At 39.0% G+C, this 15,432-nt stretch overlaps 1 protein-coding gene across 9 annotated transcripts in view; it reads right to left on the bottom strand.

The window, feature by feature from the left end:
- Positions 1-15,432, bottom strand: part of LOC117225760 (glutamate receptor ionotropic, kainate 2) — a 221,495-nt gene that overhangs the window by 107,396 nt on the left and 98,667 nt on the right. For all 9 annotated transcript variants that reach the window (XM_033479510.2, XM_033479517.2, XM_033479526.2 and 6 more), the window contains exon 4: positions 6,421-6,672. In XM_033479510.2, coding sequence (XP_033335401.1) covers positions 6,421-6,672 — 252 coding nt within the window. The remainder of the gene's footprint in view (positions 1-6,420; positions 6,673-15,432) is intronic.

Genomic DNA, 15,432 nt, shown 5'->3' with positions numbered 1-15,432 from the left:
ATGGCAGAGGAATGATTCATTCGATTCTATCCTGCATTAATTGGTACAAATGAATTCGTTCATTCAGCAGTTTAGGTCAAACGCATTTATAACAGATTAATTAAACATGTGGGCAAGCTTTGGAAGCGGATTTTGATTTCTTTATAACCATCGAGTACGACGATTTCTATCTAGATATACGAACATCGTGTGAACGACGAAATTTTTACCGACAGTTTACCATTCCCTTAATCATAACTGGCACGAATAAGTCTACAAAACAATTAGGAAAGTCGACACTCCAGCACTCAAACCCTACACAGCCAGTCACGGCCAGAAACTGAACCGACACAGACACGCAAAACTAAATTCATACAGACCACACGCAATTGCGAATAGGACGCAGGGAAAGCACGAAACCCATTTGTATTAATCACGTTGGCATTCAGTGTTAGTTGCTTTCATGGTTACATTATTTTATTCATTGTCGCCAAAGAAAACCTGCAAGTTCTCTAATTATCGCGCTTTATGTTATAATTGTAACCAACATTCGGAAAATTAATTGGATGATCTTCGCGTGAAATACAAAATCGTGGACGTCACAAATGTGACGTGCGCCAGTAGCAATCAACCAACATGTCAAATACAATATATATCGTATACAATACATATTATACGCAATATATTTGTATCAAATATTATATTGTCGTTCATCTTGGTACTTTGATCCGTGGATGGTACGTTTATCACAACGTCACCGTTTAAGCAGCTTAAATTATTGTTCAACGTTTTTCCGACATGTTCGTCTGAACTGCAACTTCAGCCTAAGATTTTACGAACAACGTTTACACTTTTGTGTCACTTCTTCAGGACCGTACTGTCCAGATTATTTAATTTATTTACTCAGTAAGTGAGTTAATAAATAAATTAGTGGATCTTTAACGATTAAGTATTTTTAATATTTCAAAGCAGGAAGAAATACGTTTTAAAACGATTTACTCACGGCATAGCTTGACTTTCGTAAAATATTCATACATTCTACATACATTACTTTTTCATCCGGCAGGAGAACAAAGACTTTATTACAAGCAGGTACAATGGTATTGAGTTTCACTCGAGTGCGACAAATGAATTTCAAGTTCATTGTACCGGAAACGGAAGGCATCCCGTGTCTCTGTTTCACTTTTTGTTCGCGGTTACCTTCGCAAAGTTAAAATTAGAACGTTAACAAGAGGTATCGGCTCCCGGTGGGTTTCGTCGCCGGCAGCCGAAGAATGGGTTCGCAAAGTAAAACAACGAGGAACCGGTAAATTCTCCAGTAATCCGTGGGGCGGATTTTCCGAGTGTCGTCGACGCGGTGGGAAACTTTTAACGCGCCTGCTTACAAGACACCCTTAATAAGGCGCGAACGATCGGGGGCGTGGAATTAAGAGGCGGAAGAGGTTCACGGCAGTTTCACATGGTCGGGGAACAGATATTTACGAGGAAGCGAAGACTCGGCTCTCTTGTTGGCCGGATCCGAAGTAACGATGGTTAACGCTGACAGCGCGAAATAACGAAGGGCGGTGCGACGTTAGAGCGTTATTAGGATTGTTGAAAATTCCAGCGGTGATTGGGGAACATCGGAGTTTGTGTCGCTGGTGCGCGACGGACATTTTGTTTCGAACGAGATTCTCGTGGAAAATCATCTTTGCGCTCGCAATTTACCGTTACCGTCCGCCAACCAAGTTTTCTTTCTCGAAGAACCGACGCATCCACAAGAAAATTTCTCTTCGTGACTGTAACTTTGTAACGGTTTCAATGATGCAGCTGACGCGGTTGAACACCGTGACTTTTTACAGCACCCTGCGAATCGTCTGTCGTGATCAGCTTAGCCCGTATTTGCGGTCTCTAACCATTGCGTTCATGTATCGACCAGCGCTGAGCAAAAAGTTCTAATCAATCTGCTAACTTTCTTCGTGAAATCGTATGCAAAGAAATATGATATGAGATCAATTATTGTAGCTACCAAACTGCGATTCAATATGCATGTTCACAGATTTGAGTCGAGGTTCATAAAAATGACCTGTTCTTATTCTTGTAAAATTGTAGCTGTACAAGTTTCTAATATATTGATATATTGCTAAAAAGTTTATAGATATATCGGATTGCATTTGAACCTTGTGCAGTAATTTCATAAGTTAGAGAACAGCTGCCGAATTCCATTGTAGAACTTAGAAAGAAGCTATGAAACAAAATGCAAAACCTAAAAGTTAACGTTCTCCGTGACCGAGGATCATTTTCTACAGTAGAGTGTGAGTGCACACGTGCTGCTTGAGTCCCTCCGAAACTGGCTTACTCGAAACGGATTAAACTTGCCCGTAATTCGACAGAAAATCGGTTTTTCCCGGTGCATCGAACGCGAACGGAATCTGTTGGTCGGCGGTTTCGAACACGGTTCGTAACGTGTTCCGTTCCGGAGGACTCGGCCTCGCAATGTCCCGTGGCAACGCCGCCCGACTCGAATTGAAAGTGGAGGAAACACGGAAATTCCGGAGTCCCGGTAAATCTCTGGAGGAAATCAGTTTGCCGAGCAATGGGGTGAGTCCTGGGTTACCGGTGTTCTAATCGGTTTGTAGGTGTAACTTTCGTGAACCTCCACAAATAGATAAGCCAGTCGGTGAAGGCAGTTGAGCCCGGGGGATGCTTTCATCGGTGAACGGGGTTAAGTTACAGGTAGATCGGATCGAGTCTCTTCCGAACGGGTACAGAATTCTTCGGATGAAAGCAAGTCAATCGGGTCTCGGTTATTGATTCGTTGAACTTGCCGGCGGCTCTACACGGCGCGGCAGCGGCGTGTCAATTGCCAGGCGGTTTCCAGAATCCTAGTTAGACTTCTCCCCAATCAGTTCCGGAAGTTTCCGGTGCCCCGAAGTAGCACGGCACTACACGCTATGTTTACTTACTATGTTTAATGACGTCGTTTTCGGAAGTGGCGCCGATGGTGATACAGTTTCCACCAAAATTCGCCAGTTTACGAGACACAACTCCGACGCATTTATAATTCGGAATTGGCAACGTTTGTGCCGTATGACGACGAATATGCTATTTCCCCCACGGTGACAACGGAGTCCTCGAACCCGCTGAACGAAGAGCACGTTCATTGCGCACGAAATGCAGCAACGACGCACGTGCTCCAACAATCTGTCACAAGAATATTCCGACGAGCCCACGTACCACGCAAGCTTATGTCGGATGATTTCTCTTGCACCTGCTGTAATTCCGGGTGAATCTGCTCGATCAGTCGATCGGGGACATACGTCAAAGTCGACAATGTACGTGACGTTTCGAACGCATTTTAAACAAGACTCGAAAACTCTGCGACGCTTCGGGCACGGAATTACAAACCGACGCCAAACGATCCCCTTGTTTTCCAAAATTCCCTTGTTCTCATCGAACGTATTGTTTGAAGTCCAGAAATCAATTTGGTGGGTCCAGAAATCAATTCGACAACTTTCTATTTGAAAGTTTGTTCAACACATACAGAGTACTCGGAGACATTTTTATTTCACGAATCAAATTGGATCGCAGTTGATATTCGACTCTGTAGAACGTCTTGTTCTTTTACATTTCAGCGAGAAGTATTATCATTGATAACAAAAATTTGCTTTTGGTGCTTGTGGTGTTCGAAAATAGATAGTTTCTCGAAACAAAGAAATCACTGAATTTTTAACTAAAAATTGACAATCCTTGATGTGAAGCAACTTTGAAAAAGATCGTAGGGTAGTTTGCTTGGCCTTACTTTGTAGGGTGAAGCATTCCTGTATTGAATTTGATCGAAGACTCCTTTGTGCTGAAAATGGGCTGAAAAACTGAAGCTGCTTTTTGATCTAAAAAATTTCTCAAATTCGAACCGTTTCTCAGAGATTAGGCAGCTTTTTTCACAATTCGTTGTTAAATCGCTTTGTAACGAGTAGTATTTCTTCCTTCACGACCCTTGAGAACATAATGTACGATCTTTTGACATCACTTTGTCACGCTATGTGCTGACGATATTAGGATGCATAGTATGTCCAGAGTATCGTAACTACGTGTATTACGGGTTATCCCGAAAATCCGATAATTACTTAGAATAGATCAGTACGAAATGACACATAATTAACAATAAAGATATACAAGAAGTGCGCATTTTCATATACACGCACATATTTGTATATATGTATAGATACTTTGTTTCTTAGTTTACAAAAATTTTATAAAAATTCGAAAGGTATGCTTTCAAAAGTGAGATTGTGGAAAAATGGCCAGAAGTTATTAGAAAATGAATCATGAAAAAAATTCTTTCAAACTTTATATAATTATTTAAAACTTAATTTAAGCATGTAAAAATACAGTATTCCTTTTTGTGAACGAGGCCAACCAAACAATCGGCCGATTTTTGCAAACAAATAACGAATGTTATAAATACGATTTTCGTATCTTCAAGAATATTTTTTTAAATTGAAATCCAAAGAAAAAATGATGCATTGCATCATGATACGTTGCTTACTAATGTTTGATAGTGTGTTTTATCAAGTTCCACAGCATTTTATGAGTATGAAAGTCGCTATTTCGAATTTCCAGAATGTTTGTTAATTTAACAGAATTATCCATGATAATCTACCATGCGTAGATAATCTCGAAGGATTACAGCTAGAAAAGATAATTAGGTAGCCTGTTTTAAATGATACACACTGTGTGTAATTAATATGCTTGTGTAAACTACCCAAAGTAGACTGAATCAATTTATAGTCAGACAATGTGAAACTCCTTTCCATAATAATTCCTTGAGGCATCAATCATTGTTTCTTTCTTCATCGACGTTGTTCGTATCTTTCCGCTAATTAGACTTTTCGGAGACGGAACGTCTTCTGCTGATTTCCCCACAATGTCTCCGATATCGCTCACGTGCTCCTTACATAGGTCTCATCGGCCCCTACATTATTCATCAGCGAAGGTTGAGACCAAAGAATGATGGCGCCTGGAACGGGAAACAGTGAAAGCGACGGTAGGAATCTTCCCCAATTTAAACCGCCATTTTGCGAATTAATTAGACGGAATTCCCTCTCCTGGAGAACGGTTTCTTCCCGTGCGACCGAATTGCCGACGTTTCTCGTTATGAATGAATTTCATTATCTCAGTTTTGTGCCGGAGCCTCCTCCAGCTGTAATTAATCGACGTTATTCCATTATTACGGCGCGTAATTGTTGCTAATAGGACTAGTAATTGGAAGAGGACCTTCCGTCCGGTAGATGTAACGCAAATTGATAACTTAACCGGTGCGAGCACCGGAACAATTCACGGCCCGTATCGACGCGCAGGTAACGCTTCGAATTTTCAATGTTTCCGCTGAGCTCAGGGGCTCGTGTTCGAAAACTGGAGGACTTAGATTAATATTCGAGCGTCCTTGAGCAGCTTGCTTTCGAACTGCAAGTTAATGAACGAGAACGCGGACAATAGGTCGAAAGCGAATCGATTCACGAGCCAACTCGACGATTCGCGTCCGGCGACGAGATTATGAATATGGATAACCTTTAATATTCGCGACAAAAAGACGGCGAGCAGAGTTTGCAAGAAAACTTGGCAATGCGCTATCGCTGCTCCTCTTCTATGAAAATGTTCCTGTTTACGCAGACTTTCTCATTATACTGCCGCTACGAGCGAAGGAAAGAATGTGGAAGACCAACGTTCTTTTTGTAATCGAGTATGTAAACGGCGCAGAGTTTTCAACTTATTGCAGACTTTTCGAAGATACCTTCAACGGGGGAATACTGTTGCTCGTTTTTAAATGTAAAGTTCGATGGGAAGCAGTGCGACGGGTGTAGTCAGGCGAATGTAGCAATTCGGTCCGCCAATTTCAAAAGTTCTCGCGAGGAACTAGCGGCAGGGATTCTCGGTAACGCGAACGTTTTGTTGCCTACGCAAACGTTAGTTCTTTCGCGGGAGTATGCAAATTTATCAAGAATTGCAGTTAAGTTTTCACTTTGAGGGAGACGAACCCCAAATCAAATAGCTAGTCCGGGTTTTTGCAAATTATATATTTTTCAATAAACAAGACACTCTCTAACTAGCAATCATGATAAAGTTCCAAAAAATTCATTTAATCTCATTTTCGTCACAAGTTATTCGTTTATTTATTATGAGAAATAATTATGTACTTTATATTTTACAAAATTCAAAGATACTTTCGATAGAAATGAATGAGTAGATTTCTTCGTACAGGCACCCATTCTAATAAGAATCGCAGAAAGTCGAAATGAATTGAATTTTGATAGTCTTTTAAAGCGACATCGGTCACTTTCAATGCTCAGCATGTTTAGTGTTGATACTCGTTTTAGTGTCTACAGATAGCGAAGATAGCACGAGATGTCACTGGCCAAATAGGGAAAAACAATTTCTTGAACGTTACCGCAATCGACTCACCGTAGTCATCTTCGTAGATGATGGCGACTTTGGTCCAATTGAGAAACTCCATGATGTCCTGATAAGCGGCGTTGAGCAAACTTTGTGCGGGGTAAAGGTTAATGCTGAATTCTTTCGCCTCCGTGTCCAGGTCCAGCCTGGCTTCCAAGTGTGGAATGTCCAGTGCGTCGCAGATACTGTGAATGTGTTGGCCCAAGATTGGGTCTGATGGGCCGAAAACAGCCTGTACGCCGTATTTGACCTGTTGACATGCTGTAAGCAGAATTATGATTTCATTGTCGGATCACAAACACCATTCGACGTGGTGTTATTTGTTACATGGATACAGTTTCTGGCAAAAATTTCACAATGGGCCACAAAAGAGTAATCGAAACATTTCTACATCGTTTCGATATTGACCAGAAAATCGAAAGATAATCTTTCAAAAGTTACAAGATTAAAAAATTTTGGATTTTAAACGTTTCGTTACAAATTACGATTATTATAAGTGTCCGAAAATGTTTCCGAATAATTTATTTAAGCACGACAACATAATTGATGATTTATTAAATCTGCATAATACAACTTTTGAAAACTTCCAACTACTACGACATTTCCATTACATTTGAACATGTTTTACACGTTTAGTAATAAAGTATTTCAGGTGTCAGTACAAACGAGGAATATGTTACAGATTGCAATAACGTTGCTTCCGTATGTAAAGCCGAACATTTTTAATAATCTGTTACGCCGATGTTATGGATGATGTATCTTTAAATACGAAAATTGAACTTTGATTAAAATGAAATACGACGAATGGATGAGGATAGCAGGTAAGTCATAATAAAATTAAGCAGCGGAGGTAGATGAGCTGTGAAATTTTTCCGACTCGCCAGATGGAATCGAAAGTTCGAGTTCACGTCTTAAAGTGATTGATTAAGCTGAGGGAGTCTTTTTAATGTGGCGGCGTGGTTGTTGATTGAACTATGTATGTCGGATAATAAAGATGACGAATCTAACGTCGTCTTACAGAAAATAAAATTCACAGATAAATATAGTTGAACTTACGAATGCTTCATTACTGGACTGCAAATTAATGCATTTATGACAAAAATGAACACATCGTGGGAAACGCAGTTAAAATGTTTAAAGAATTTGAAAACTCGATTTTATTATTTCTATGTCGATGAAATCTACAGCATCTTACAACTGACATAAACAATTTTATTTTGTATAGAAATCTGCAGTCTACTAATTAAAAACGTAAATAGTGATTCTGTAATTTCTGTATCATAAATTCACTATATCTTGGAAACTAAAGCATAGGGATCTTTTTATGTAGGTGATTGTTTTTTGCAGTGCCTATCTGTATAACATATTTGTATTTCAACAAAATCGAAGAAGACTTTTACAAATAATAACAAACGTGCAGACATGTTGGTCTTGAAATAATTTTGAATCCAAAATTTATGGTAATTTGAAGGGAACTTCTTCCGGAATCTTGAAAGTAATAGAAGTCATATCAAATGTTTGATTTCTTTGTTCCCTTCAAATTGTCACAAATTTTCATTGAAAAATACATCAAGGTAAACATACTTACGTATTTGAAATTACACTTTTTATCGATATACTATAACGACTGGGAAACTATACCAATACTCTAAAAATATTTCGAGAAAATTAAATGACCTTGAAAATTAAAAAAACTTTGAAGAAAAAACATGAATCACTACGCTTATCGTGATAAGATAAAGCGACAGATAGCAAAATGGATAAGATGAACAAAACACTCCGTGCAATAATTTTGGAGCCAGCTGGTACGCTGGTCATTTGAACTCGTTCGATTTATGTAAAGGTAATAGGCGAATCCATGAGTACATCAACTAACATAATTTCATTGGAGAATGTTCGGCAAACCATCACAAAGAGGTATCATTGAGATGGTGACCAGACATCCCACTAAGATTATTTGCGTGTAGAACGACGGTAAAGCGACATTAATGCGACATTAACGCCTGGTTTAAGCTGAACGTATGGACATGGTTGTCGTTTAAGGTCGTAAACTTCCTATATGGCTACTCAAAATTGTTACTCCAATTGGAGAATTACCTATTGATCATCACCGATAACGGCATCGCGGTTCCTCAGATAATGATGAGGATTTATCTGTGATTTACCTGCCGTTGAAACGTAGCAGTAAATTCAGTTGCGAATTCGGAGGAATGCACTTATGTTTCTAATCTTTTGAAAGTTTATAATCGAAGACCGTGAACAATTGCTAAGAGGTAATTAAGCTATTTTGTAAAAATAGTTCTTTTGCATTGAGTCATTCAGATTCGAATTCAAATTTTAGGATTTCTTATCATAAAAGTGTAAAATATTTTACTGTTGCATTTTCATGAATGCTCTCTCTCTCTCTCTCTCTTACATTGACTTTTTAATAAAATTCACAAATTTTTAGGCAAAGGTAAAGTTGAAATTGAACTTGTTGTAACCGATCAAATGCATTCACGAAGGGAAAGAGGTATCCAAATGGTTGCTATTGATTCCAGCAGTTGTGCTCATCTAAAGCAATGAACGAATTTATTTTCTTATTCAGTGGAGGTCTGGCTATAGCTTGTACAATAATAGTAAAAAGTTGCAATTTCTCGAAAATTTCATAAACATTTTACGACACCTTATTCTAATCTTCACATAAAATTGGATCAAAATATTGCTTTTTCATGACACTTTTCATGTCTGCGGGTTTTATGCATTTATAATAACAATGAATAGGTGCAATACAAAACTAAAAAGACATTGGGAGAATTTAAACATATACTTGCATTATTTTCAGCTTATTACTATTGTTAAAAAAGAAATGATATTTTCATCTAATCTATATTTTTTACATTTAACTTAGACAATTTTTATTTTGCATAAAAATCTGCATTTTAATTATAAGCTTGAAATCAATGTTGAAATATGATGGCAGCCAATACGAGAGTTTCGATACAACAATCACAAAATTTAACTATACGTATAAAATGAAAATACTTCATTTGACGAAATAAAAACTAAAATGTTAAAATATTTTATACACTATCAATCTATTCGTATTTTGTAATTCCAAGCCAAACTTGATACACATATTACAATAAAAATTAATGTTGGAACTCGGGCAAACACTTCCATCCGCTATTTCTAGAAGGTACTGAAAGTGGATTCATTCCCGTTATCATCTTCTACGCTGACAACGGTAAGCTAAGAGCCAATGGTCCAAGAATAGTGCATTAACGCTGGACTGAGCGTTTAAGTAAGGTATCGGCGGTCGTAAAGGTGTTCGTTACAGCCTTCGTAACACAGTGTAAACGCGGTCGTACACGTAGAATGACCGACTAGTGTCTGCAGGGTTATCTCGGTTGAGTCGTAAGGATTGTTATGGTCGACATGAATGGTATCCAGGTCCTGAATTAGCCGGTTGCGTTGCCTTTCAAACCTCGGACAACCGGTCCTTATGTTGGCAAGTTAATACATTACACGGGACAAGAACTCACGGGTTCGAACGTTCCGCCGGGAACAGCAGTTTCTAGATAGCTGTGCTAGGGCCAAGTGTTTCGGAAGGCGGAGACACATGTTGGATAAAGCGATTACGGTTGGCTGCAGAATTGAATCCCACTCACGTGACCATGAAATTCTCGGAGATCGCACCGCGTGCTTCCCGACCAACGAAATCGAAATAGCTATGCCATAATCGTAAAAGCTACATTTTTATTAGCATTCAACTGCACCCGTTAAAAATTTAAAACTCTCACCGTTCCTCACTTCGCTAACTTGAATGTTCCGATTTTGGGATCTGCATAGTTACTTTTGAGGGATTTCATTGGTCCTTTGTTTTAACCAAATTTTGTCGATGTTTTCTATTATATGATTTACCGAATTAATTTTGTGATAACTATAACGAGGATCGAGAAATGGTTACATAAAATCCATAGAGCAAGAAAGATGCTTTTGGAAAAATAGTGAAAGGTGTATTTTGACACTTTTGATAGAAATGGCGTTAAGGGAAAGAGATATTGTTGATAGGCTTTTTGATTAAGAAGAGAGTAAATTTTAACTAAATGTTCTTTCGGGTCAATGGCCTTTTCATTTTTCACATGGGATGATACTTTTCATTAAGTCCATACAATGAGAGGTAGGACAAAAATGTTCTTTTATGAGAAGGTCATTTCGTTTCGGAGTTTATAATAAGTACTGATGTTTTTTTCTTCTAAAAAAACTATATTTTTGTATTGCATAATGTAGAGGAATGTATTGCATGTTACGCTTATTTTTTATAACTTTCTCAGTATTCCTAGAGTAAAATGATCATGCAACTTGAAGGATTAAAAACGCGTTTAAAGATTAAAATCAACTTATTTTATACGAGCACAAAGGAAGGACAGGAATTCTAAAGCCTGCGTGATGAAAATATTCAAATTTCTTTAGATATGGTACTGCTTATATCATAGAAGGAGGTATTTCTATATAGAGTGCTGTGACACCCAGTTTCTTCCATTTTCCTTCGACGAAGCTTGTTCTTTGCTTCCACGCTCCACAAATAAAAATCTACATTTCCTGCATTTACCATTTTCTCTATTCAGAAGCAAGCAATGCATTTTTATTATTCCTGATTGCGATCCTCTCGGCGGACAGTCATATTTATTCTCAATCCTCGGTGGGTATTCTCCTTATCGCAACCATTATTTTCTATCCTTCTCTGGTTTTTCATTTATCTTTATCCTGGGTATATGTCTTCATTCTTCTCTCGCTCGTTCGCTCTCTCTCTCTCTCTCTCTCTCTCTCTCTCTCTCTGCCATTTTTCCCTCTCAGTCCGTGATGGGTAGTGAAATCGTTGCCTCAAAGAAGACGCGAGCAGCGCGGATATTAAAAAATAAACGGAATACAGGCAAAGTGGAAATGAAAACGCCGCGAGGCTCTTGACTCGGAAGACCGCTGTCTTGCGTTACCTCCCTCCTATTTCGGCGGTCGATTACTTTAGCAAGTGGTAAAAGAACCGTTCCGATCTGTTGTGTGGCTCGTTTACACCGACTCTCATCGTAAGTTTGCAACCCGGATGAAAATTTCCTCTCTACCAACACACACGGCTGCGATAGTGTCTCAAAAATATAGGAATGCCGGAAACGCAATTTTGATGCCAGTACCGGATAATTAAAAAAGATTGGTCGCTTTCTCTACCGTAAATAAAAGTAATTCTATATTTTATTTTAAATAATTTTATTCGTTAAAGAGGGAAGCAACTTGAAAATAACAGTTTTATAGAACTCCTAATTTTTATCTTCAAAAGATTCAACCAGTTTTTCTTCCATAGTCGTATCATTTGCCTATGCATTGTATTCTACATATGCAATTGCTTAAAGATACAATGAAGTGTAATCATTAAAATGGTGAGTTAGGAGAATAAGAGGGATGAGCTAGGAATGTATAATTTTTTTCTGGCATTTGTTGTATTCAAGATGGGAATATCAAAATAACTAGTATATAAGTTGTAAATTCTGACAAACCTTTCCTTTGAAGACTCAAAGAGCAAACTTTGCAGATGTTGAAAAGATACGTGTTTGCTATTTTCAATAGACCACAATAATAGACTAAATTGTAAATAGACCATTAGCATTATGTTTACTTCATTCATCATTTTAGACACGCTTTTAAATCGTTCACTTTGATAAAACAGAAAGTTTCATTTTCGTCAAATTATTGTTATGAGATTATTATTAGTATGATAATTTCAAGAGTGGGCTACATTTTTTTTTTATATACACACACACACACACACACACACGTCACACATTTTAAAAACAAAACTCTTTACCTAGCGAAGGTTTAAACAAGAATTGTAATAGCGTGTATTACAATCGAATTTTTAGTTTCCATTGAGAATGAAGATACTTGTTCCGTCCCGAAGGAACAAATCTCGAGGAGTTTCCGTCGACGGGATTTATGACACGGACGTGACAAAGGTTATTTTTGAGAACAAGACTTTTTACATCTGCCAGCCACGTGGCGTTCGAACCTCATCGCCGTCTTCCTCAATAACCATAAGTGTCATAAATCCGGGATTTCCGAAGGGTCATCTCGAGTGCCTACCGCTGTACCCGAGGCCACCGTGAATTGACCTGGAGGAATTTCCGTCGCTTCCTCTCTGAGACAAGACACGCTCAGGGCGTAACGAGAGGGTGTTGGCGAAGGATTAAGAAGTCACTGATTGGGCAAATGCAACGACCAGCAAAACCAATCAGTGCACTTCTCCGTCATCAACAAGGAAACCTCCTCGATAAAAGGGCCTGCACATCGCGAGTCAGGCCTGTCTTTTCTCACCACCGGTTAGGGTCTTATTCGTTGTTCCGTTCTGTAAGACCTCCCGTAGGCCGCTTTTGCGAAAGTTTACGGCGTGGACCAGCGAGGATCATAAAGAGACGGAAAGCGCAGAAAAACCAGTCGGAGTCAAACAGTCAGAAGTCACAGTCGAAAACACTTACACGCGCTCTCTTTCTCGCCCGAGCTCTAGCTCTAACATACAGTACAATCGGACACTCTCTCGAGTTCACGAGACATTCCGTAGAATCCTCATCCGCGGCATTACTTCGCTAACGAGCGAACGCAATCGCGGGTCGAAAAAGCTCGACTCGCTTCGCACACATTTTCCGCGACACATTCGAGTCCCTCGAGCCGGATAAGTGCGAAACATTCGTTTTCACTCTCGCTTCCGACTCGCACCCACGATCATTCCGTATTATTCGACGACCATCGCAAGTCCACATAATACTCTGGTTCCAACGGTCGAACCATACATTTTCTTGTTTTCGACGACCATTGCAAGTCGAGACCACCTCCAGCTCCAACAGTCGAGCCAGTACATTGTACGCGCAACCACCGCTCTACCAGTGGAATCCGATTGCCCAATATTAATTTGGCGGGCAATATATCAGCGGCACCGGAGTCAATGCGTCCTCGAACGGCTTAATCCGGGCCTTACAACCCCAGAAAGGGCACGAGAGTTCCGCGCGTTAACAATAATGTTCGCGGCAAAAAACAATACTTCATGCCAAATCATAGTTTTACAATACCTGCTGCAATTGAGGTTTGTTCACGGAGTCGAAATTCATGCAGTAAAAGACCAACCAGCATTTCATTCTATTGTACGCATTCCTTTTACAGATTACAAAGGATGGCTGTTAAAACATACTGCAAGGCAAAACCAATAATTGATCGCCATGTTCGCTATAAAAATAGAGATAAAAAAACACTAGAATTAATACTGCTGGACAAAGGGCGGTAAAAAGAATTAGCGTTTGTTTTTGAAACTTCGTCACTGTTTTTATAATTGACGTATATTGAAAAGTTGGTTTCGTGATTTTTCTACTTTATCTCCCATTTAAAAGAAAATTTTTTATTTTTTACATGCAGCAATTTAAACGTAATTTACTTTATTTCCTATAATCTGCAACGAATATAATTCAAAAAAGCAATAAAAGGTAAAAAAAAGAACGTAAAAGCAGTAACGTGGCGTTCGGTGTATCGAGTATAATCGTGTAATTACACTCAACGGTTCTCATACGGATCAAAAGTGACCCAGCACCGCAGGTTGATAGTTGAAAGGTTCATTGCAAATTTTTCAAAAACAAATTATTGCTCCACTTGTATCCTAGAACAGACATTTTCTTCTCCCTTACCATGTTTATACACTGTAATCCTTTAACCGTAGGCAAGTTTTTGACTTTTCGGTATGAAATCGCAAGCTAGTTTTATTTATTATGCAGAGATACGTTTTAAGAATTAGGTTAAAAACACTATAAAAAGAGAGAAACAAAATAAACGAAAAAATCCTTTCGAATTAAACATTTTTTAAATTTAGCGTTTTTGCTAAATTTTATAAAATGTATAGAACGCGATTTTAACGCTCGCTCATTGGAGTGTTAATATTTTTACAGTGACACGCGCAATTTCGTTCTAATAAAGATACTTTTACGGTGTCGCAATAATTGTATGATTAGCAATGACTTGTTCCATTGCTTCGTTTAAAACGTACTTTACATTCTTCGCCGCAACCGTGAAAAGTGTTGGAACCAGCGAAAAATGACGGATGGCTGGACGTAATTTGAGTATAATAGCAACGACAGCGCTCCGAATGTAGAACGATAATGTACCACCAAAATCCCATTATCCTGTTCCCTGAGAATTCAGCACTCGTTAGAGCTTCTGTCTCACCACTTTGCGGCGGCATAATCGAAGGGACCTTCATAAATTCTGGTCATCGTTGCCACAATTTATTCCCCGCGGCAAGTTGTTCCGCGAGGTTGCCCCGCGTCGCTAATCATTTTCGCCATGCACACCGCCGGCAAATGATGATACACGCCGATTTATTTAAGCCGCTGCCTTGTCCGCCGTCATAAACAGATAAGTGCTTTATGCTCGCAATTCTTCGAATAGTTCGAGAACTCGGACGAACCCGTCGGGAGGTTAAGCTACGAAGAATTTCACCGAGGGATTATCTCTATCACGAGATTCCTTTTTTCGGAGATTTCCACTCGTGGATCCCGCCGCCGGACCTGTGAATACCGTTAAATTATAAATCAATCTTCGCGATCCGAACTTGCATTGCCGTGTCGAACCTTATAATCCCATAAAATGAATCTACGATTCCTTCACTCGTTCCTTTATGCAGAATGATCGACTCTTTTGTACTTAGAGGTTCATAATTCTCCTCGTAATGTGGGAACTAAAGTTTCGATTCTTTTTTCAACGAATTAGAACGAAATATAATAGAACATTTTCGAACAACGTTTTAAAGTTGACAAAGTATTCTATGGAACGAAAGTATTGCACAGTTCGCTTGCATCTACGGCAAGTCGAAGACTTTTTCCTGCAGCTGGTGTACACTTTGTAAACTGTTAAAAAGTATCTTGAGACGAAACACCTTGTATAAATTGCCGAAGCAGCGACTCTAGAAAAATTTCAATGGCGCAACGAAACAGCCAAATTTGTTTGATCCAG

Source organism: Megalopta genalis, chromosome 6 (genome assembly GCF_051020955.1).
Source record: "Megalopta genalis isolate 19385.01 chromosome 6, iyMegGena1_principal, whole genome shotgun sequence".
Taxonomy (NCBI): Eukaryota; Metazoa; Arthropoda; class Insecta; order Hymenoptera; family Halictidae; genus Megalopta; species Megalopta genalis.
The sequence above is the reverse complement of the archived record's forward strand: the minus strand, read 5'-3'. Positions and strand labels throughout refer to the sequence as shown.